We start from the raw sequence: 24,059 nt of genomic DNA on the forward strand, positions 1-24,059 counted from the left end.
AAGCATCTTCACCTTTTAAAAAGTATAACCCCTCTCCTCCCGTCTCATTTAATAAATATTACTCATTAACCTTGTGGTTTGAACATAACAATTGAGGGTGAAAGGCGTTTTCTGGATGTGGTGGTGTTTGATCTTCAATTGAAGTGGCATTACCTATCTGGAGAGGGATGGGGGAGATAACCCTTGTTCTTTTCTGCTGATAAGCTTCACTGTGAGGGGGTGTGCAAACACAAGCAAGCATGTCTCCCTCTATAGTACTCAGCAGGCCCAGTGTGTAATCTGTGAAATCCATCCTTGGGGAACTTGAGTTCTGTTTGCCTTTCTTTGTCGGTAGGAGACATACACAGAGATAGCTGGCATGCAGCGCTTTGGTGCTTTCTACATGGATTACCTGTACACAATGGAGAACAGCAGCAGCAAAGGTATTGTTTTATTTCTCCCTGTTGTTTGCTTTCTCTTTAACAACAGAAACAAAGAGCTCTCCTCACTCTTCCCAGCTGCCTTGGTCCTTGACCCGCTGTCCCTAGTTGTATCCCAAATTTACCTGGAGGCTAGCCATCAGGATTATTTAAGCTGTGCTGACAGATATTTGAGTTTCTTTCACTTGCGTGTTGATACGCTTGTCTCAGGCTTCACCTGCAAAAAAAAAAAGCCAGAGCAGGCCGAATGTGCTTTTGCAAATCATGTCCGTCACCTTTTTTTGGGTTTGATCCCAGTGCATTGTGAGTTTCAGGTCAGATGAAGAATGTTTTTTCTCTCAGATTATAATGAATGGCTGCTTGTAATTAAAAGTGTTTCTTTTCAGGCTTCAGAAATATAGTGCTTGGACTAGTTCTCTTGTCTGTCCTGCTCATCTTAAAATCCTCATGTTGTAACGTCAGGTCATCCTGAGGAACGGAGTTGTTGTGCTCAACTGCCTCTGTATCAGTTCTTAAGTATCACAATTGTTTGCTCTTAAAAAAATAAACGTGTCTATTGATTTCTCATAAGGCTTTTGTTCTGAGTATTGAAAATGTTCTCCTCAAATTTGATGATTCTGTTAAAGCTTATTTCAGCCTCTTGAGACATCAGTGGGTTTTTCGTGAAATAGAGGTTTGTGAGAAAAAGAGCGCTGGACAGTTGCCAGTGAAGGCTTAATGGTAGGATTTTAAGAATAATTTAACGTGTTATGCTATTAATATTTTTTTAATTCTGAAAATGAAGATCAGTATATAGGTCTTACTGATATGTAGTAACTATATGCATTAGGTGTTTGAAGCATTGTGTGAGACTCAGATTTCCTGAAGTATGACTTTGGTACTGATGAATAATATGGTAAAAAATTGTTTCATACGTTTTTAGTGTAGACATTATAAATTGTTTCTCCCTGAAACAATCTTGTCATCTTGTACATATTTCTGAAAAGACTGGCCTAAAGAAGAAATCCTTCACTTTCACAGAATTTTGTTTGTGTAGCAAATGCTACATTGATATGCTGACCACATGTCAAAAGGGGCATTGTAAATATGAGCAGAAGTAATAATAGTTTCCTGGTGGAATGATTTGTTTTTAAACCAATTGCTGCCGTTACTTGGTTTTCTTCAGTTTACATTATTGATATGCCTGGTCTGTTTTGTTAAATAAGCAACATGTTTTATGCTGATTAAATCATAATTGTCACTTTCTAACACCTGTTGATTTGTGGGGGTAGTGGTGCTTTAACATAATAGAAATTCATTCTTTTCTTCCACATTTAAAATAACAAGGTTTAAGACTGAAAAATCACGCCTGGCTAATCACATCTGTAATCTACAGTACTTCCCTTTCACATTCCTCCTTCTCATTACTTGTTCTGACAGTGGTCTTTTTTGCCTATCTGAGTGTGATAAAAATCTAAATTAAAAAGGCACAAGATACTGTCAGCCTCAGCTGTCAGACTGTTTTCACTTGAGATACCATGCCCATCTCCCCATTTTGGCAGCTCTAATTTATAGTTCTGATCGGAATGCCTTCCAGTCAGTATTAACCTCTTTCGGCAAGGCAAGACTATCAGATTCGTGTTAATGAAACAAATTAGGTGCTGTTACCACAGGACTATCGTAAGCTTTAAGCAAACCTCAGCTTAAGAAGATATGTTCTGTGCTGGGTTTACATTAAAATAATGTAATCTAGTAGCAGACAACGGTAGATACTTCTAATTCTTAAATTCCCAACTAATTTGGGTATTTTAATTCTTTATTTGCCGTAAATGTTGCCATATGTGTATTTTAGATATTTTTTTGTTTCAGTGAATTGCAGTTAAAATGAGAAAAGGACATGATATTGACTAGCATGCTTTCGATATAAAAACAAAATCAAGGAACAATTTGAACCCTAAACATATTAGAAAAGGAATCCAAAATTGGCATGCAAGAGACCTGAAATAAGTACAGGAAAGGAAGTTCTTTTTTTCCCCCATTATGGTTTCCCTTTGGTTAAAGACGAAGAACAAGGTGAATTTCTTCTTATAGTTCTTATGACGGACAATACATAACAATTGAGTGTCAAAGACTCTAGAAAATGTTTTGTTGTAAAATGTGCTGTATTCTATGAACCGCATACTTATATTGACACAAATAAGCAAATAAGATCTCATGCTTGTAGGATTTTAAATGATGGACACAGCTTGAATTGACCTCTTCTCCGTTTGTTTGTTTTTCCCTGTAAGCAAGTGAAGCAAAGTTCAGGTTTTAAAAAAAATAAGGAGTCGCTATTTTATGTTGCATATCAAAGTGGTTTAGTTTCAAAAATTAGATTCTGCTGTGGTTTATCTGTTTTGCATGCTATGAATTATCCGTTGTACAATACAAATTTTTCCTTGCATGTGTAAATTTTACACAGTTTTCTTAAACGGTCTGTACTAAATCACTGCAAAGGTCACAGTCTGCAAGTATGGTACCTGAATTACACAGTGTATTTGATAATCAGTCACGTTAACCCTGCAAGTCATTAATAGATATGCTGCTGATACCTTTAACAGATATGACTAATAATAACCCTAATTATGTTACCAGCAATGATGATATGTGATATTTTTTCTCTCCTTGTTATTGTTGTGACTAGGATCTGGGGGTCAGCAGGAGTTCCCCACACTGAACAAAGAGGACAGCCCCCCCATGGTCCAGGAGACGTCAGTGAAGAGACTGGTCGTGGGGCCTCTGGACGTCCGCCTCCACAGCAGTGCGGTGCACAGAATCCTCAAGATGGTGGCCTGTGCACTGGACCATGAGTATGAGCCCTACAGCAGGCCACAGCCAGGTCCGAGCCCAGCAGTCCAGTCAGCCGCACCTTTCTTACTGATCTCAGTGGGGGTTCAGAGAAGTAATTGTGGGAACTGGGTAGTGGAGGACATTGAAGCCCAGGCTTCCAAAGGAAGATCCCCTAAGAGTTTATCACAGAAGGGGACCTTAACATTATTGACACCAGAATCCAGTGTTAAAGCAGGTTCATTTTGCTTTATTCTGCTTCACATAAGTAGCCTCTTTGTAGTCTTTTTCCCTTTTCCTTTTGTGTATAATAAAGCTGTGTCCTATTCTTCTATGGTGTTGCCTGGAAATTGGCACCTCCTAATATGCTACATGAATTGAACACATTCAGCACATTTCGACAGGCAGACTCATTCCATTGAAACTCTGCGAAGGCTTTGATCTTGTTAGATTTGTACACCTTGGACAGGGTACTGCTAGAGGGAAATTACATGTTCTGTGCAGTGATGCGTTGTACAATGCAGCGCATCTCGCAGACTGAGATGTACTCGCTGAGACCTGCATTTCATGCTTTTAGCCCAAGTTATGGTGAGAGCCAAGCCCTTAGCTAGATATTTATGTATTGTTTAAATCCTTGTTAGATCTTCTCTGTTCATCAACTGTTTGGCGTTCCTGTTTGTGGATTGTCCTGTTACAAAACAAGATGAAGATCTATGAACCATGCAGTAAGGGGAGGGTAGAATGCCCATTTTTGGTCTGAGATTCAGTGCGGCAGACGTCTTTGGGAGTAAAACAACTTTATTTTTCCTTTCCTTGTAATTTTGTCTCACTGCACTGTGTACTAGCATCAGAATAATGGCTCAGTTGGTAAGCATATATTGTGGAGCGTTGTCCACGTTGCCCAATTTGAGACTGCACTGGATTATTTTAGAGTGTTTCAAACTCTGCTGACAATCTTTTAAAATTGGGCTTGAATTTATGCTTAAAATAGTGTGCTCTGATATAAATGCCATTTCTCCACCCAAACCTTTTCATGGCTGACACAGTTTGATCTGACACAATTTCACACGGCTACAGCTATGTGGGAAAATGCTGTTGGGTTCGGGAATGCCAGGGAAGAAGATTCTTCACTGTTGCTAATGCAGGAATAACTGCTGTCTCCCGATTGTCCTGGCACTGTTTCCACCAACATAAAGTGCTCGGTTGCCTAAACGGCAGATTTGGCGGAACTGGAAAAGTTGTTGCAGGTCACTGACATATAGATCATTTAGCATGTTCTATTAGATGTGAGTCCAAAACATCACTGGAATGGATGAGGAATTTGCCTTTTTAAGAATTGTTTTTACACATACCATACAGTCCCCCCCAAAAAAATGATACAGAGGAATACCCAGGATCTCTTGGCAAGATCTGAAAGGATGCCGCAATGAGGTAAATGGAGAGCATGCCATTAGGTTAAAAGAAGGGCGATCCACTGCAGGAATACTGAAATAATATAATATGAATAGCTGTTATTATTAATCATCTCTTCTTTCTGTTAATATGCAAGCTTGGTTTAATGCAATAGTAACAGACGGTGATTTCAGCAACAGCAGTCATCTTGTTCCAGGCAGTCCTAGCAAGAGATTCATTGCATTACTGTCATCAGTGGATAACAGTAATGTTAGGGGCAGTCAGACAACAAATCTCGGCTGTGTTCCTCTCTGCAAAGAGCCTAGGAACAGGACTTTCCAAATTAGGTCTATGGAACCGAAGCCAGATTGGCTGAATCTACAAAGGTTTTCAATTTTTGCCCAGTTCGGTACAGAGATTTCCCATATAAATAAATGCTGACAGCATGCTTGCTTTGCTATCTTTCTTTTTTGATTGAAGAATATTGTATGAAGATCCAGATTACTTCATGAGTGCTTTTAAATATGTGGATTAGCGACCTGATTTTATGTGGATGTTGTGGTTGATAAATGGAAACAAACAGCTTCTAATTCATATCAGAACAGCCAAATGGGAATCAGAGAGATTCTGATTAATGTTGTTGGATTGCGTGGGAGTTTTGATATTGGTCCAGAGCTATTTCAGAGAGTGACATGCAGTACACTGCAGACAGGTATGACACCAGGATTCAAGAAAAGACGGTGTGATTGGTGAAATGTAAAATTCAGCATGGTTGTTTTTAATACAGATACTGTGGATGAGAACAGAGTGCTGCCAAGCCCGGACGAAGTAGCAGCCTTGGAAGAATTCATCCCAACTCGGCTGACTTCTCTTACTGTGCTCAAAATCTCCATCACCATCCCCATGGCTGAATTCAACCTTTTGGACTGCTTGCTGCCTCTGATTATGGGCAAGAAGGTAACGGCAGCTCCTGTCCAGGAGCAGCACTGTCACGGGTCGATTATAGTGAGGAACCACAACACAAAACGCACCCGATCGCGTTCATCAAGAGGAGATTAGGGAACACCTCGCTAACCACCTTTTACACTAGTAACGCCTCGAGTGATGAAAAGGGCTAAGTGAGCATCCATCCAGCTGTCTGTTTGCTCACCGCTTCATCTCATTCAGGGACACCAGTCCATCGCAGGGCACACACACATACAAGCACGCTCACAAGCGCATCAGGGCCGGTTTTCCAGCTCGACCTTGGGCTGTGAGAGGGAACCGGAGCGCCCAGAAGAATCTCATGCGAACACGGGGAGAACATACAAACTCCATGCAGCCCTGGGCCCCAGGACTGTGAGGCCGCAGTGCCGGCTGGTTAAGTACACACAAAAGCAGCCCACTCCGGAGTGGCGTTGCCGTATCGTTCCGGTCTTTTTCCCTTCGCAGAGCTTCTCGGCGCCCGCTAGCGCTCCGGCGTTCCAGCCGGTGAGGCCCCTCCCGGCGCTGAGGATCCAGGTGGACAAGGTGAACCTGGAGCACTCGGTGCCGATGTACGCCCCGGAGCTGGTCAGCGCGGTCAGCAGCCTCGGCCAGCCCTCCGACAACCTGTTGCACCATTGCTACGCCCACTGCTACCTGAAGGTGAGGGAGGCCCCCCCCATCAGATTCTGTTTTTAAATTTTAATTAGTTTTAAAATCGTTTTATTATTTTAATTTATTTTAATTTCAGAAGCCCATGAAACAAGTGAAAATCGAAACAAAAATACCCACAGCCCTTCCCGTTCATCCTAACTTTGAATATCGTTACTTTCTTCTATCCTCTGTTACACCATTGATTACAATAAAATAAAACGAACCTAAAGAAACCTAAAAAAAATAACAATGTTATATTGCTTTTTTCAACATAATAAATGTGTAATTTACTGGTTTCTGCAACTGCAGTTTGGCACAGTTGTTTCATGTCAGATGTGTAGTTACATGCACATTAAAAAATATTTAAATATTGTGATTATGGGTGTAAGTATATATGCACTTACTAAGCAATTGCTATGCAAATATTCTATAATTTTTATACTTTTTAACCCTACATTTATACTGCGAAATCAATGTAAGGCAGACGTATAAAAAGCAAAAATCAGATCCAGTTTAAAATATGAGAGCATTAATAATTGAGCAAACATTTAAAAAGCTTTAGGCATTTTAACATTGGGAACACTTGCATCCTCACCTTCCAATGTGTAAGAAATATTTACACATGCATCTCGTTCTTGAATGCTCAGTTAATAAATAATTGGGAGTGCAAGTTAAGAGTCAGTGTGGAGATCCCTTTATATATGGTGGATCTGAATAAACTGCAGTTTGAGCTGATATGTACAAATTACTCAAACTGAGGTTCGGATTTGTCAGCTTTAAATTAAGGCTAAAACTTTATGAAAGCTTTTTAGGGGGAAAATGGTAGTGTTTTCTGTTTTTAATATACACAACTTACAAAATGCAGTATTTGATGACTTATGTAAGTTTATGATAAATGAAACTTAAACATCATAAAACACTAAACAGAGAGCATTTAGTGCGTATTTTTTCTATACGTATACTAAACAAATCTTAGGAAGCTACTGGAAAGTATAAGAGAATCTGTTAAACATGCAATTTTATTGCAATATTGCATACAATATTCCAGCAATTGAATGTTGAAAAAGCCCTCCAGTGAGCACTGCACTAAATAGATTTAATTAAGTGCACTTTATTTTTTAAAGGAGGGGATGTTTACTGGAGGTATTGACAGCCCTTATCAGGAGGTCATGCTGAGGTTAATTTTTGGCCCTGGCTGTTAAGGAGAGAGCCCCCTTCAGCTTCAGTTCAGGTGGTGGCTATGGCTTCCTCCCTGTTGGATCAAGAGTCTTTTCCCCGAGACGTGACAGTGATGGTCAGGGAAACAGATCATAGATGGAAATGCACTGCATAAGTAGCAAGGTGACCGCTGCTCACTGGAGATAGCTGTCTTCGGGTCCTCTCGGCATTCTCTGCTAGATTCTCCATTCTGTAGTAGCGTTAGTAAATGTAGATGTGAGACCTGAAGAGGGCAGTTGAACCAAGCAGGCAACCAGTTTTGGGAAAGAAAAACTGGATTCCAGTGTCTGAATCTATTGTCTGATTTTTGTTTTTGATTTTAATACCACGTCAAGGCCTGGTCACATTCATCACAGAGCCAATCAACTTCTTTCTGTAGGACTCTGCCACAAGACATATCATAAAATATTTACATATACTGTAGACAGATGGAGCATTATATGGAGACAGACTCACTGTTCCTCAGGCTCTGACAGGAGATCACATACTGGGCTGCCAGTTCAATTGAGTTCCCTCCTCCCTCTCCCAGTAGGATTGGGACCCGCTGTGATTCTGGCAGGTGTGGGAACTCTGGGATTAGATTTCTGAATTAAGGGAAGAATGTTTCTCTAATCCCAGAGTATCTGTCACAGTGCAGTAGGAAGTGCACCTCTGTCTCTATTTCTCCCTGCTGGCAGTGGGAGCAGAGCCTGTCCTCTCTGGGCAGCCAGGACTGCCTGTGTCGCCCAGTTTCTGTGGCCAGGCTGTGGTCACTGAGCCTGTACTTCCTCAGGGTCTGTTTCTTTTTGCTGTTTCTTATCTTGGTCAAATATTCGGCTAGTGTGTATTGTCTGTTTAGGGTTCTGTGGCATTCCAGTTTGTTGTGTTTGTGTGTGCGTGTCCCCGTGTGTGAGATATTGCTGTTTGATCTGTGCTTGAGTCTGGGTTGCGGTGCTCTAGTAGTGCTGTCCTTGAGGCTGGCTGGTGTTGGTGTGGCTTGAGTCAGTGAGCCTCAGGACCAGCTGGCTCAAGGGGCTCTTCTCTGGGCTTAGCTCTTGGCTCAGCAGGGCTTTGTGGTGGTAGGAATTTTGGTCGCTGTTTTTAAGGTGTAGCCAATACTTTAATACTCTTTTCTCTATGTTTATCAATAGTGGGTACTGGCCTAATTCGGCCCTGCATCCGTTGTTAGATGTTTTTATTCTGCACACGGAGGATGTTTCTACAGATCTCCATGTGCAGAGTTTATGTGGGGTGTTTGTCCCATTCAGTGTAATCCTGGTCTGTGAGGGAGCCCCACACTTAAAAAAAAATTCTTAACCTTAATAAATTATATTGTATTTGATGATATTTTCAACATCACAAAATTTCAGATATTCAGATATCGTAAAGTGTTTGAATAAGAAAAGAAAGAGCAGGTCTTGCTTGAGTCTGCATTTCTGGCTTAATGGTAAGAATGACTGGAATCAGTCTGCTTGCATGTCCTTGATATGCACAACAGCTGGGGGCACAGTGCTTGTTTTCACAGCTGGAGCAAGTTCTGATCTAATACTTTATATTAACGATGGCTTGTGTCTGTTAGTTAACTTTCAATATACGTACATGTATAAACATGCATAAATAATATGGGCACAGTAAGAGTAATATGAGCATGGATAATTTAGTTGCATTTGAGTGGTGTGTACATGGAGTGGAGTGGTCCATGATTATCATTAGTACCAAGTTATTTAAATTAGTTATTTAAATAGTAATTCTTATACTGATACTAATTTGAAACTTTTTACTGTCTGCTTTTATTCTTTTTTGTACCATTCACATTTCACTATATAATATCCGGCAGAAGTAACCATCGTTTAACAACATCAGTTTTGTAGATTGTGACATCATGGTTTTTTAGCGCTTTGAACTGATAAAATAAGTCCTTAACAGTTTACAAAAATGAAACCGCTTGCTTTACTTCTTCTGATTCACAGTGTTTCATAAGAAGCTTTGCAAAGTCTTACAGTGCTCCAGGTTAACAGATGTTTGTCACCATTCTTCCTTTTAAACATTTCCCTCCATATTGTTTCCAGATGTTCCCCCTTAAAATGTTTGATGCCAACTAACATTGCTAACCCGAAGTCCTGTCTTTGACTTTTCACGAGGTGACGTGGGTGTGGAGGGTCTGTAGTGGCAGAGTTATTGCTGAACCTTCTGAACACGGCTGTGTCAGTTATGTCAGAGGGGAGGGTGAGAACTGTGGGACGTGTCTGAAGGTCTGGCAGGTGGTCTGGGATCCTGGCATGTTTTTGTGCGCAGTCTCTCTAAAGAGTTGTTTTGATCTTTCTAAGCTCTCTTTCATTCTCTGTTTCAGGTCTTCGGTTTTCAGGCAGGGCTGACTTGCATGGACAGCGAAGGATCGTTTCTTAACCTTATTCCCATCGTCCCATCTTTCAGCACTGCTCTGTACGCCAAGCTGCTCAGACATCCATTGTACTGGTGAGTGTCCTACACCAATCGTGGCCAGGAAGGCACCTGGTCTAATAGGACTTGAGCTTTGCAACTACAGTGTGAACAACATTGCACGCTCAATAACAGAAATATGTGGAGTTTTTTTTTTGTTATTCCACCACCCCTCCGATTGGAAATAAAAAGAACAAATTTGTGTTATTCACATCTTGGCGTGTGGCTACAATCCCCATGACTGGGCACCGGGGAGAGTGAGGACGTGTAGGCTGACTCCTCCGACTGACCCACCTTTGAGTGACTCGACTTTCAACACTTCAGAGGCCACCTGCAAACTGCCCCAGTTGCTGTGTCGCTTTTCTTGGCCATGTTCAACCTCGTACACTGGATAACCCCTGCCAGAGAATTAATTAGTCCAATAGGATGTGCACGCCTTCTGACAATGGGTCAGTCTGCCACCTGAGAAAGTTGTGCTTAGTCTGAAGGGGCTGACAAGCAGTGGCTGAGGTAACGAAGGAGATATGCGTTTAGGTGGATCCTAAGTGATCAGCATCACTCACTCGGTTGAAGGATGGTACGTTTTGTGCAGGGTGCACAAACAAAACCGAATCAGAGAGTTGCTGGAAATAGATGTCACTTGGCATACTGTTTTTGTTTTTAAAGAAGGCAAGGCGCAAGGTAAAATCGGGTATTATCAACGACTTACTGGACAGTATATTAATCCTGGAGGTTTTCATTTGAAGTGAGGTGTCATGATGCCTGTGAGCTCTAACATAAGACAGGGGATGTGCTTTTGCTGCAATAGATTTGAGAAGTCTCAGATGGTTGCCGAACAAGCTGTTTAAGTGACTCTTTACTTAGCGTCATTCCTCCACTGTATAAAGAATCCTGCCTTGCATTTATAAACCAATTTAAGTCCCAGTTGACTTTGTAGTGTGCAATGAAAATGTAAATGTTTTACATAATCACATTTTATTATTTTATTCTGTGCTAAAGACAGATGAAATGAATCATTTGGAATCTCCCTCAAAAGCAGTAAAAATGTGAAGGCTGGGGGGGGGGGTGTGTGTGTGTGAATTAAATAAAATCAACAGGATAATCCTTGGAGATGAAAGCATTTCGTTCTCAAACTGGGTGTCCTTGAGGCAACATCTGGGAACTCTTGTCATACAGACACGCACACACCCTGCTGAAAAAAAGCTGCCTGCACACATACCTTGCAGTGCCCTTGCTTATGAAAGCTAAGCTATAAAATAGTTGCATGGAAATTGAACATACTACTCAACGTGTGCGTGGTACAAATCAAGAGAAATATAGGAACATCTCCTCTGCTCTTAATCAGAACATACTGTAGCTTTACATTCGCCACTTGAACATCTTGGCTCTGTTTTTCACTGTTCCACTCTGCCCCCTCCCACAGGACTAAGATGCAATGATGTAATTTTTCAGTATGTTGCTGAAAGCTCAAGGTATTTCTCATCTTGAGACCACTGGTTTGTTAGCAGGTAACGTTGTGTTGGTGTTTCTCTTTTATGTAACTATAATGACTAACAGGTGACTAAACAAGACTTCAAACTGTTACAGTGCAGCTTCTTCATATAGTAATTTGGTGTTAATATTTCAATTAGGAAAACCAATTTTAAATCTCCAACTGTGTTTTTTTTTAATGCATAATTGTAAATCATGGGATTGGAAATCTTTTTTGCAGGGATTGACTTGGTAATTTCTCAAACATTCCAGTTTAGTTTTCTCTCATTTTGTATTCATAAAAGCTGTACTCTCACTTCACTGAATATTGACTGTTACCTGAAGTTTGAGTTTTGTTAAGAGATCTTTATTGCCCTCACTCATATAGGTCAGGAGTTGTCACTCGGTAATTGAATCGTAGAGGTGCAAGGATTTTTCCCCCTGGTGTGTAACAGTGGCTGTGTTAAATGAACTGCTTTCCATAGATGTCTAGACAGAATTACCAAATGTTATAAGCAATGAAATTGCACTTTCTGAAGACTGATCATGTGGTCAGGCCTGACCACAGGGTTTTTGAGGCTCTTTAAAACTTTGAACATAAAACATGCTGTATATAGAAGCTGAACTCGGCACTCACCCAGTGCCAAACACAGAAGTTATTACAGTTTTAGAGCTGGTTTTCAATTAAATGAGGTAATTAGGTGTAGGGAGTCAAATGGATGTATAGAGTGTGTATGGTGGGAACAATGCAACTCATATGTACAGAACATACATGTTGAAGGCCAGCATTAATGTACTGATTAGACGACATCTTCATCCAGGTGAATGTAGTTGTAGAATCCAATTATTAGTCCAGGTTCTGAGCTCTTAAAAAAATGATTGCGAAATCTTTTCTAAACTGTACATTTCATTTCACTAATTTAATTTCTTCTATTATTTCAAGAGCCAGACTGGAATGGCTTGAAGCAGGTGTCCTTTCATGTTGTCAGCTGTTTTTTTTTCAGGTAGCAGTTTTTTGTTCTAGTGTAGCAGCACTTTAATTTCAGCTGCAACATTTAGCTTCCGACTCTTGACAGGTCTGAAGTATTTCTTTGAGAAGCTTAGCATTTTCTTTTTAAGTTAATCCCTTTCAGATAATAATCAGCTTCTGTTATTTTAAAAGGTTATGAGGCGAGAACTTATTATTTCATTTTTTCATTTCTCATTTTGACCCTACCTTAACTGAGGCATTCTTTGTATTATCCCAGCTTTTTTGGACTGCAGGCAAGTCTTTTCTCAGGAGTTCATTAATAGGACTTGACAGTTCATTGTTTGAAGAATGATGATTAACTGGTTTGACAGAGTAACAGTCAGACTGTTCTGAACCTGAAAGCAAGGCCTGCTTGAAGTGACAACTGCTTGCTGAATAAACAGAAACACCACCAGGTGGTAGCATTTAATTTAATTTATTTGTGTTTGTTTTGGGAAACTTTCAAAAGTGATGTAACTCCTTCAAAGATGTCATGTTCTTTTAACTTAAATATGCAGTTCTCCGCTGCAAATGAAAAGGATGTAAGAAAGAATGTACCATTTATAGAAATATTCTCTCATTTCATTCTGTCAGTCATTTTATATACTTTGTGATGTAAATGTGGTGGTCTCAGTCTCAACATTTCCATTACTGGGCACGTTTTATAAAGTAATGTACTGTACTTTGCTTTGTCTTTTATACTTGCTTTAATCACAGTGCTTGTGGTTTATTCACCATTGCTTGGAGAACAGGGAAGAATGCAGAAATGAAAGCAAAACGATGAGAAATTTACTACAGCTTCTTAATGTTGGGCAGAATGCAGAATGAGTTATTGGGTATGTAAATTGAGCTGAAAACAGTGCCTTGATCGATTAGACTGGGAACACTTGTGCTTTTTCTAGCACTTTCAATCAGATATTCACCTTGAGTTTCATCACTGCACACTTAGCTGTTTTATGTACATTTTAACTCTTAAGCTACATTGAGTGAAATAATTAGTAAAAGAGTTTGGTTATTACTTTTAGTTTGGGCATAGGTACATACAGGATATACAGGTAACTTATATTGTAGTTATTGCATTACAGTCATTTAGTCTGTATTTGCTTAAATAAAATATTTTTTCTCTAAGATGCGTTTAATAAGATTTATGTAAAGCACTACAAACGCCTTTATAGAAGCATATGTCTCTAATTACAATCATGTGGATTCTAAATGCACTAAATGTGAAGGGAAAAAAGTTCACCTTGATAGAAAAGAAGAAGGAACACCAAGTATCATCAGAACAAATTCTTGGTGAATTAACAGAGGAAGTTCTCAAGTCATTGATCTGGGTCAAGTCAAGTCAGCAGAAATTAAAAGATTGTAACATGCATCTCTAAAGATGCATTGGAAACTACTGTAGATGACTTTAAACAGTGCAGGGTTTCACTTGCTGTAAATGTGGTGGCTGTAGGCTAATGTAAAGTAGTAAAATAGCCACTTTCAGTGCCTGATACTCCACAAAAATATTTGTGTAGTTTGAGCAAGGTGCAATAAAAATAAGAGCAGTGGGAATAAATCAGATATAAAGGGCTTCTTTTTGCAGGTTATGGGAGAGCTTATCGTGATACAACAACAACAACAAAAAAACCCTCTGGGTTCCACGTTTTAGTTTTCAAAAAAGAAAGTTAAACATTGGCATTTACAGTTTCATTGCTAAGCTAGCAATCCACTGATCCACTGGCCATACGCATTGTCAGCTACAAAGGAGACTGAAGTTTAACTTCGAGGCAGTAAATTATTTAAGCTAAGTTGTAACAACCCCCTCTATAATTAAGTACACGGTACACAAGAAATCAGAGATCCTGTTAAATGAACTTTAGCTTGCAGTGAATAAAACTACAGCTGAAACGCATCAAGCACTACTTACGTTTAATGAAAGTCAGTGTACGGACTGTGAACTTCATAGAAATCCTGCAGCGAGTCTGAATTGGTCTGGCTGTTAAACCTGTTATTCCAGTTAAAATTATTCTCTTTTAAAAAGTGCCACCTGCATTGTTCAGAGCCTTATAGGCTTACTTAATGTTTCCCATGGTAAAGCACCTGACAGCAACATATGCTATTATGTTTAACCAACTAAAGAGCTTTGTGTAGCAGGCCATAATTTAACTTTGAGAGTTTTTATGTATGTTTTTATGAACTATGGCTAGCCAGTTTGTTTTTGATTGCATGCCTGAATTTTCTTATGTTGTAACAAAAGTAGTAGATCACTTGCTAAATCTTTACACTTTGTACGTTGAATGCAAATGAGAATAGCCCAGGGACAGGAATCGAGCTTCATTTATGGAAACTTTGCAATAAATATCCATGACCTCTAGTAGGAAATTTATGAACACCAAATAAAAAAAAATTCTTGGTCACTATAAAAGTTTATGAGAATTTCGAGAAACAACTTTGTGATTTTGAAAAACGTTGAAATTATTTAGCAGATGCTTGTCCTTCAGATTGGTTTATAAATAATTACAAACGTTATCTGCAATCAGACATGAAATTGGAACAGCAGTTTGATATAATTTATCTTTATGTTTAATATTTGTGATTTTTATTTACCCAGGGAAACAATCTCATCGTTTTATTTGTATATGAAAGTTAAAACTATCATAATGAGGTTTCATACCACTGATATAGCATTTAACATATCTTGCTGACTTAAAAGACAGATGAAAGAGTTCTTTGGATGATTATCAGAGAATAGGAAGATGTGACGCAGGCACAACACTGTAAAACAGAAGCAGAGCAGATCTGCATGTTATAACAGTTCAAAGGTTTCAGAAGGAATCTTCATCTTCTGCTTCAAAGTCAATACATCAGGCGGCTTACAGCATTGCTGCTTTTAAGTTTGAAGGTGAAAAGGATTTGTTGTGAGGCTGAATACTTAAACGTGGTGTTAGGCAACTTAATGTTACTGCTCATATTATATATGGGAGCATTTTGAGACATGCTTGAGTAGAAAATGATCCTTCTTGGTAAAAATCTCCTTTGTCATTAATGGATAGTTCTATTCTGAGGTAAAGATGTTTCTTTAGAAAGAGGCTTGAGAAAAATTCATGGCCATCTCTTATGATCACCCGATCTTTTATTAACCAAGTTGATCACAGTTCCAAAACAGGTTTAAGTAAACCACATGGATGAATTGTGTCCTTCTACCCTGACACACATTTTTCCCCGTGCAGATTGATCAGTTTTATCTAGTCAATTCAAAGACATAAAGAAGGTAGGATTACTATGCCGTATAGTAATTCCTGAGTTACATTTTTAAACCTGAGCTTCAGTCGGGCTTTTTGTAAGTGGTGAATGCTATTAAGTCTGTTATGTTTGTGTAAGGAAGGATATACTCCTTTATGGCAGAAACACAACAAAGTATTAATGCTTCTTCATATACCATATATAGTACTTCATAAGTCTAAACGACTAATGGGGGGGAGGGGGTGTCCGTTATTGCCAATACCATTGATATTCCTGAATTTTAAACATTTGTAAACAAGCATTTATTTTTACCATGATTTATCATTTATGCCTTTTACCGAACTTATTTTTACACACTGTTAGCGTTTTGGTGTATTTTTAAAAATGATTGTTTTTTAAAAGTTTGCTTAGCATTCGAAACACAAACCACACCCGTCGTAAGCAATTTGCCTGACCCTGTGTTTCAAGCAGGGTTACTTCCACCTTACTTTCTAGGGTAAAATTTCTTTACCTGAATTGTCTGTGGTACAACTAATGGACCCACAGGTATTCCTCTGACAAACACACTCATACCATGTTATTCCCTATCAACCCTAATATGCCCCATGAGGAAACCAAGATTTATTTAAAGGTATGTTGTAAAAAAAAGTTTGTTTTGATATTTATGCATTTTACTTGCATTTTAATTCCCCTTTAGTACATTTTGTATTGTTATTTACTTAACTGATAAAGGTATACACACAAATTTAGGGCAGAGATAGTCTCAGGATTTCAGTCCTGTCTGCTGTATTTCAAAGTATTTTTTTCCCCCAGAGTAAATGGTTCGTTTACTTGATAGTGACTGAGTCGCAGCCTGTTAAGTTGCATTGTTGTATAATATTAAAATACATCCATTTAGCTCTAAAAGGTTGGACTGACGTAAGGAAATGAAATATTCAGTGAAGGCGCTACAGAGCAAATCATATTTTAAAAAAAAATTCCCTGTAAAATTGTCTCAAAGGCTGTTAACGTTCTCGAGGCAGTGTTGCTTCTCAGTTTTTACAAAGAAGGGAAAGCAATTAGACACCAAAAACATTACAATGTACAATGCAGAAAATGTCTTTTATGGCTGTGCATGCATGCGCAATCCAATTTAGTACGGGTATCTTCTTCGTATACAGGACATGCCCTGACATTTTTGTGTTTTCCCTAACTACCTCACAGCTGTCCATAGAATTTTGATTAAAAATGCTTTTTCTTATCCCTGTGTAAGCGAACCTCTCTCCTGAGAGTTGGTCACGCCACTCACGAAGCTGGTATCTTTGCACAATCAAGACGTTCGGGGCTGCTGATCGAGAGGCTTCCCCCCACAAAGTGTGGTATCAAGTCCGTGCTGGTGAAATAGTAAACCCTTAAGCTGTCGGCCATCTCTCTTCTCCTACACATTTTCTCTGCACATCTTTTGAAGCCCTTTTTTGAAATTAAAAACCATAATTTGTTTTAAAGGGTTGATGGGGGGGAAAAAAGTATTCTGGCATCCAAACAGGTGGAAGAATAATCAGATCACCCTTAATCAGATATTTCAAGAGTTTTACAAATGCCGGATGATCTCTTAAAATAACTTTTACTCTTAGCTCTGATTAAGTTTGTCTCCTTGGTTTGAAATCCAAATTAAGTTTTTCAAGTATGATCTAGGTTTTATTTTTAAACTAAAGTTAAAGCTACACTTGCGCCAACATTTCCAGCAGCTATGTTTTCTTAAGTGTTTCCTGTAGTTATATTTCTGTGCTGAAATGTAAGGAATGGTCTGTCTTTGGTAAATTAGTGTTAAGTGCTGAGGCAAATAAAATTTACAGTTAATAATGTAGCACTTGGTTTTTGTAAAATAAAAACATAGGAGTTAAGGTCAGCCCTGAATAAACTGGCAAATACTTCTGACTGTAATAAAATGTGTTTTTAACATGTTGTGACAAAAATGTTTGATGAGAGGCCTTTATGTATTTTATTCTTGCTGCTACCTGAAATGGCAAATGGCTTTCAGTACACAGTTATTTGGCAAAAGCTTCAAAAACTTGCCTGTAAAACTAAAGGATCTGTAATATTGTTAATAGCATATGCTTCATGTAAAAGATAAATTTTAATGATTTACTTGCTTTCGAGACATTATACATTGTTTCCCCGGTCTGGAAACCAATGATGGTGCTGTGGTTAATGAATATTATTTTATTTGGTTTTAAATAAACAATTATTGATTAATTATCTGGGAATCAAGAAGAACTAATGGCGCTTAGTGCACAATCAATCAGGGTAGATGTATACCTTACAGTTAGTTTGTGTTAACTAGTTTTTTTTTTAGGAGATGTAATGCAGGGGATGGGAAATGATACAAGTGCACCACTTCTCTTATGAATTGATGGGAGCCAATACTCTTTTGCTGAAGTTGTTAAAAACCTTCAAAGATGGAAGTACAGAAATGGCCAGGTATCCTGTATAAAAGACCTTATGTAGTGGCAGCTAATTGAAATTTCTTGCCTTGATAATGTGCTTAAAATCAGTCCCCTTGAAATGTTTGACAGCGGTCTTTATCAAATGAGATCACGGCCTTAAACGATCCATTATACTTTCACATTGACTGAAAATGGAGATTCTCACTTCAAATCATTGCAGGTTGAAAGCTTTTGTACTGGAATTTGTCACCGTGCGCTTCATGAAGTGTACTGAAATAGCCAGCCTGATATTCATTCATCTGTGCGGGAACACCTGTGACATTCAGCCGTCAGCAAAGCAAATGGCCAGCGATCACCTTGCCCCCCAGAGTTCTCTCCTCACTGAAAATGACTCGTGTTGTTTTGGAAAAAATGAGCAAATCATTCTGTACTGTACAGGATATGAGTAATAATCAAAATGAAAATTTTGGAAACAGACTGGAGGTTCCAGGCTTGCATTCTGGGACTCTAAGTAAACCATTAGAGCCAGCTGCCCCCCCCCCCTGTATTCCTTCAATCATGGCAAGGTGTTGATTTTAAAAGAATAAGCGGCTGTTCCCTCACCCTGCACGTGGTCGGCTCTGAGCACAAGTTCAAGACCCATCTGCTCTGGTGCCAGTATGAATAGAGACCGAGGTATCATTTCGTCAGGACAAAGTGTGTTTTTTTTTTTTGCGCGTGTTTGATGAAATCCTATTGAAGAAATGTCTGTTCTCGGCCAACCCTTGTGCCAATTTTTCCACTAGTTTTACACTCTAACCAGAGCGTTATGTTTAAGCACCCTTTAATTAAGACAAATAGATTTTTGTCCACAGAAGTACAAAGCAGCGACCTGCCAGTTCTCCCTTTCCTGAGTTTGCACTGGACCATTTCCAAGCTGCGTTTTTAATGAGACTCTTGTTCTGCTGGTTATGTTAGGAATTATTTTCCCCAGGAGAGTAATGTATGACCTGCTAGTTTTTGGTCTTTTTTTTTTTCCCCCTTTGCAGTTTCACAGATGTTTAGCGCGCAGAGCTTTTAGTAGCAGTAACAACTTCTTTCCTAATTATTCTTAAGTTAAAGGTTGTTAAAAAGGAGACAAAATTACCATTACTGGCAGGCTCAGCATCACCTCCTCTGATTGCTGGATGAAAATGGGAAAGACGGATCCAGCGGCAGCCAGTTGCTCTGAAATGCGCCTTGTGGCGTTCGTTTGAAGAGCACCTGTGTGGCGTAATTGAACTATGCTTTTCTCCTTCTGTTAAAGTAATAATAATAACGCCCCTACCTGGCTTGTCTAGCAGATCGCTTCACAGAAAGAACAGAAAGCTGACTGTTCCTTGCACAAGGATAGTTTCAGACGCTGAAAGGCACATACAGTCTGTCAAAAGTTGCGTTTTTTTCCAACACAAGTTGTATTCCAGGATTGCTCGGTGCAAATTAAAAGGCTTGGGTTCCGAATGTTCAGTTGTGCTTGTAATAAACCCCTTTAGTTTCCAATTGATTCTTTGTAAAAGAGGTTGGCCAGCCTTGACCTAGGTAATTTAATTGGTGACTCATGCCTGCCCTGCCCATGAGCGTCCTCTCGGAGGTTTAGGTTAGTCGACGGGCTGTTGTGTCAAAGGCTTGGCTTAGGCTAACAAGACCATCATTCATAGGATATTGTGATCAGGGGATTGTCAGGGAAATTAAAAGGAATGGGTATGCAAAATGCAGAGGAAGACATATTTCATTTTTAAAGCATAACCACCTAATGATTCTTATTTCTAGACTGATTTTATTTCCTTTTTTGGGGTTTGGTTTTGGCAGCACGCGTGTATGTGAATTGGTATATTTTTACACGTAAAAATGGCTGCTGCAGATTTTAGGACTTTGTACGTCCCAAAGAAAGTTTTGTCTGTTAATCATAGTTGAAATTTTAAAAATATATATTTTGTATGATTTTAAACATACTAAACAAAGGTCAAAATTGTGTGTAAAGAATTTCCAACATTATTTCTTGAACCAAATGGGTTAAACACAAGACGTGACAAAAAACAGCTTATGACTCTTGACGAAAGGCGATTGACTGTAACCACTCGGCTTGGTTGCTTGTTCCAGACTACCATAACCCATTGTGTAAAATATATTATTAAAAGCTTTTGTGTAATGATTTTCTAATTTTCATTCCTTCAAAGGCCTATAATGGGTTTATGGCCTTGATTAACAAGCACAGTTAGGTTTTAGCGTCGCATATAATAGAGGCATTTCATACAGGTGCATGAATATAGCCTTAAACAACCACATGTACATGCGGATTCTCTTTAATAGTGTAAACACTTGCATAATTGCACAGACTTTCATCCCTTGCCAGCTCTCATTAAAATTGCCTTTAAAAAACATTTGCAACACACATGTAATATGTTCTTCTTTCGTCTACATTTTTTCATTCATATTACATTTTTGCTGAAAATAATTTGAGATAAATTCTGAATCTAAACAGGTTGTATGCAAGAGGATTGGCAGATTTCATGTGAATTATCTAGTTAGGCTTGCATTGCGGTGTTCACAAGTTTAACGCTGTAGGCCGTTTTTTAAAGGGAAAAACAAGTTTCTCATCACTGCGGTTTTTAGCGCAAAATGAGTAATTCATATTTTAAAGATTATTCACTGTCCCTATATAGTTTACTTACTGTTGATGTCTGTCCTTCAAAGAAATAACAAAACTCCTCTTCCTTGCCTGTTCTGATGCCCCTTGCTGCTTTAGGTCAGTGTGGATTTTGCTTCAAGCAAAGATGAGAACACAGACAAATTCCTGTCCAAAGTCATTTAATGCTTTCAGCTTTGTAGCTCTTATGGCCATCTCCAACTTATGTGGAACACATGTGGAACAAGCTTGGAAATCAAGTCCCGTGGAGGTCCACAGAAACCACTATTAAATTATCATTTGATGAACATTGAATGCATATGGATCCAGGTACAGGGTTGGATTTTTGGTCACATGTAAATTTTCCACTAGACCAATAGGTGGGAGGTCAATACCTACCACCAATGTGTGTAGAACAGAAGTTCATGCGGTATGGTGCTTTTGTTCATTGTAAGAACTGGAAATATAACTTAAGAAATTAATTCTACCATACAGAGAAAAATGTTTATGCTCAACTTGACCATGTAATTAGAAAAAAAGAGTATTGTGCTGTGAATCAAAGTCAAGTAGTTCCACAAGCAGAATTTAAAATAACTCATGACATTCACAACTTCTGCATGGGGACAGAAATATTACATTAGTAAATGGCTCATGACACATATTGATATTTCATAATCCTTAAAGAAATCTGTTGTGGTTTCTTTTATTTAGAAAATTGTCTTTTGTGCTGCCATGACAGTCAGTGATTTGAAAAACGTTTTCTCCGTGACTCAGACTGGCACTGAAACCCCTTTTTTAACTCGATATGAACATTGTGGGAAGCGTTATTATGGTCAGATGTAGAAATCAGACTTAAATATTTTCTAGCAAGGACCAAAACCATTTTTGCAAGTAGCTGCCTTTTGGAAGAGTTTTGAATTTTATCCACTTGGTGCCTGTCAGGGGATCAATTTGCAAAAGAAGCTAATTTCCAGCAAGTTGTTTCTTAGCTGAACAATAAGGATTCTGGTTTCTAAGAAAAACTGCTATTGCGGGCTGGTATTTATGCAGTCCTACATTACTGATTTCATTGGGTTTAATTGATGTGTAGTGTCACTTGATGTTGACGGGCATCAGGAGAATTGCCTTCTAGCCTATTGTCTGACATAAGGCTGGCTGCTTTTGGCCTGTGACAATGTGTGATTGACTTGCATCTACTTCCAAGCCCAGAACAATCCCCACATCTCTAGTCTACTATGTTGAAAACTGGCAGAACCTTTGGAACGGGAAGTTAAGTCTAGCACAGCCTCATCTGGAGGTGATCTTAGTTGAAGAATGGGATGGGATTGTATTTCAAAGTGTTTAAGAACGTGGTTGAATGTGTGCCATGTTCTGTTCAAGTTGTTCTTGTTCCGCTTGGGATTAAATTAATAATGCCTTGGGTAAGCATTCAGGGAAACAGGTGTTTGGATTGAGAATTGGTTAGTAGAATACAAAGGATACTGATAAGGGATGATGTAATTAGTGGAGTACTGCAGGGATCCGTTCTAGGACCTTCTTAAGTTATAACTGTGATCTAAATTCTGCTATAGATAGTTGTGATATTTGCAGATAATGCCAAATTTGGAGGATTAGCAACACTTCTAAGAGCAGCAAAGGAAAATCCAAAAGATTCAGATAAAATTCATGACTGGGTAGATCAGATCAACAGCTGGCAGATGAGGTTTAATTTAGACGAGTGCAGGGTATAGTACGTCGTGGTTAAAATGTAGACTTTTTATACAATATGGGAAATAGAAGAGCTAGAAGAGGCTTCTGTAGAAGAGGCCACGTCTTTACCCAAAGAGAAGCAGGAGTGTGGAATAAAAAACCTGGCAACTTTAGTGGAGCTGATACCAGGGCTTCTTTCAGGAAACAGCTGAATGAGATCCTTGGATCAATTAACTTCTAGTTACCAAACTAGATGGGCTAAACAGCCTCCTCTCCTTTATAACCATTCCTTTGTTCTCATCACCACTTATGCAGAACTGCTCTTAAATCATTACCTCATTTCAGACTGTCGATTAATTCCATCTAAGACGCATATTCTCATCGGCTTGACAGTAATGTCATTCGAATACAAAGAAACAGGTGCAAGATGGACTGTGAGTGAATTAGATGTCACCCTTTCAGTGTAGAGTGTCTTTCACTATTTTTAAAATAACACTATGGCTGTTAGGGAATCGGTCCCAGTATATGGCTCAGAGTTAAATGACAAGCTCCAGGTAAACTTACTGTATGGTCACAGTGATAGAATAATTTTCTTTCATAAGTGCACATGAATTTATCATTAATATAAAGTAGATGACAGTTCAGCTAGGCCAACAATTTTTTTAATATGTCCCTTTTCACCTGTATCTCACGGTAGTGCTTCTCACTAGTACATCTTGTGAACGGCTCATTGAGGAGAAAATTAATTCAATATCTTGATCGGTCAATGTAAAAAATTCAACCTTACAAAACTTCCACACAATAAACACCCTTTTTCCTATTCTTTTGTGGTTTTATGGTTGTTTTCTCCATTTACGTGAGCCTATCTAATTAGACTCTTGATTTTTTTTTTTGAATCTTCTGTTTGTAAAATTTCATTGTGGAGTTTGTATATGGCAGCAGACCCTTTGGATCACAATGAGGCACCTAAGTTGGTTTTGCTTGTGTTTCATTTCAGGACTAAGAGGCCTTTCGTCCCCATCACAGAGTGCATTTTTGAACTTCCAAACTTCGCAATACAAGCCACTAGAGCCCAGACTCTCCTACTGCAGGCCATTTACCAGAGCTGGGCTCACAACCTGGGAAATGGGGTCTCTCTTGGGGTAAATGAAGCCTTACTGAATGAGGTCTACAAGGCATCAGGTAACATTTTTACTTGTGTTTTTCTTTCATTTTTTTGTTCATTTTTTGTTTCCTTCTTAATTTCAATCTGTTTTTATTGTTTTTTATTTATATGCCTCCGAACAAGGGGTTGCTGACTGCTTTTGTGAAATGGAAAGGCTGGTTTCTTGTAAAGCTTTCTGAGAAGTAAGCAAGAAGGTGGTCTTGTAAACTATTACGATGACTAGGGATTTGAATTTGAAACCAGATGGGCAACCATGCACACAGCTGAACTAAACCCTCAGACCTTACATTTACCCCTTATTTGCCCATTGTTACCAATGTTTTCAAGATATAAGGCACCTACTGTGTGTGACAACAGTACATTTGAACCATTTGAACATGCAGGAAAAGACAAAGAGGAATAATGATGTTTCCTGTACAAGACTTCTGTTTACCTGAAGCAACAAAATAGTAGTTGTACGATATTCTGTAGTTGTTGCTTCTTTGTATAATATATACACCTTTTCACTTTTTGTCAAGTTCACAGTTTAGTCTTAATTTATGGCTTAGGAATGCTTTACTTC

The 24,059-nt window shown here is 38.8% G+C and overlaps 1 protein-coding gene across 2 annotated transcripts in view; it reads left to right on the plus strand.

Annotated features, from left to right (window-relative positions):
* Positions 1-24,059, plus strand: part of vps13b (vacuolar protein sorting 13 homolog B) — a 325,535-nt gene that overhangs the window by 51,710 nt on the left and 249,766 nt on the right. For both annotated transcript variants that reach the window (XM_088600797.1, XM_088600796.1), the window contains exons 12-17: positions 335-422; positions 3,082-3,276; positions 5,404-5,573; positions 6,048-6,242; positions 9,781-9,905; positions 23,330-23,514. In XM_088600797.1, coding sequence (XP_088456923.1) covers positions 335-422; positions 3,082-3,276; positions 5,404-5,573; positions 6,048-6,242; positions 9,781-9,905; positions 23,330-23,514 — 958 coding nt within the window. The remainder of the gene's footprint in view (positions 1-334; positions 423-3,081; positions 3,277-5,403; positions 5,574-6,047; positions 6,243-9,780; positions 9,906-23,329; positions 23,515-24,059) is intronic.

This window comes from Lepisosteus platostomus, chromosome 12 (assembly GCF_059453375.1).
Source record: "Lepisosteus platostomus isolate fLepPlt1 chromosome 12, fLepPlt1.hap1, whole genome shotgun sequence".
Lineage (NCBI taxonomy): Eukaryota > Metazoa > Chordata > Actinopteri > Semionotiformes > Lepisosteidae > Lepisosteus > Lepisosteus platostomus.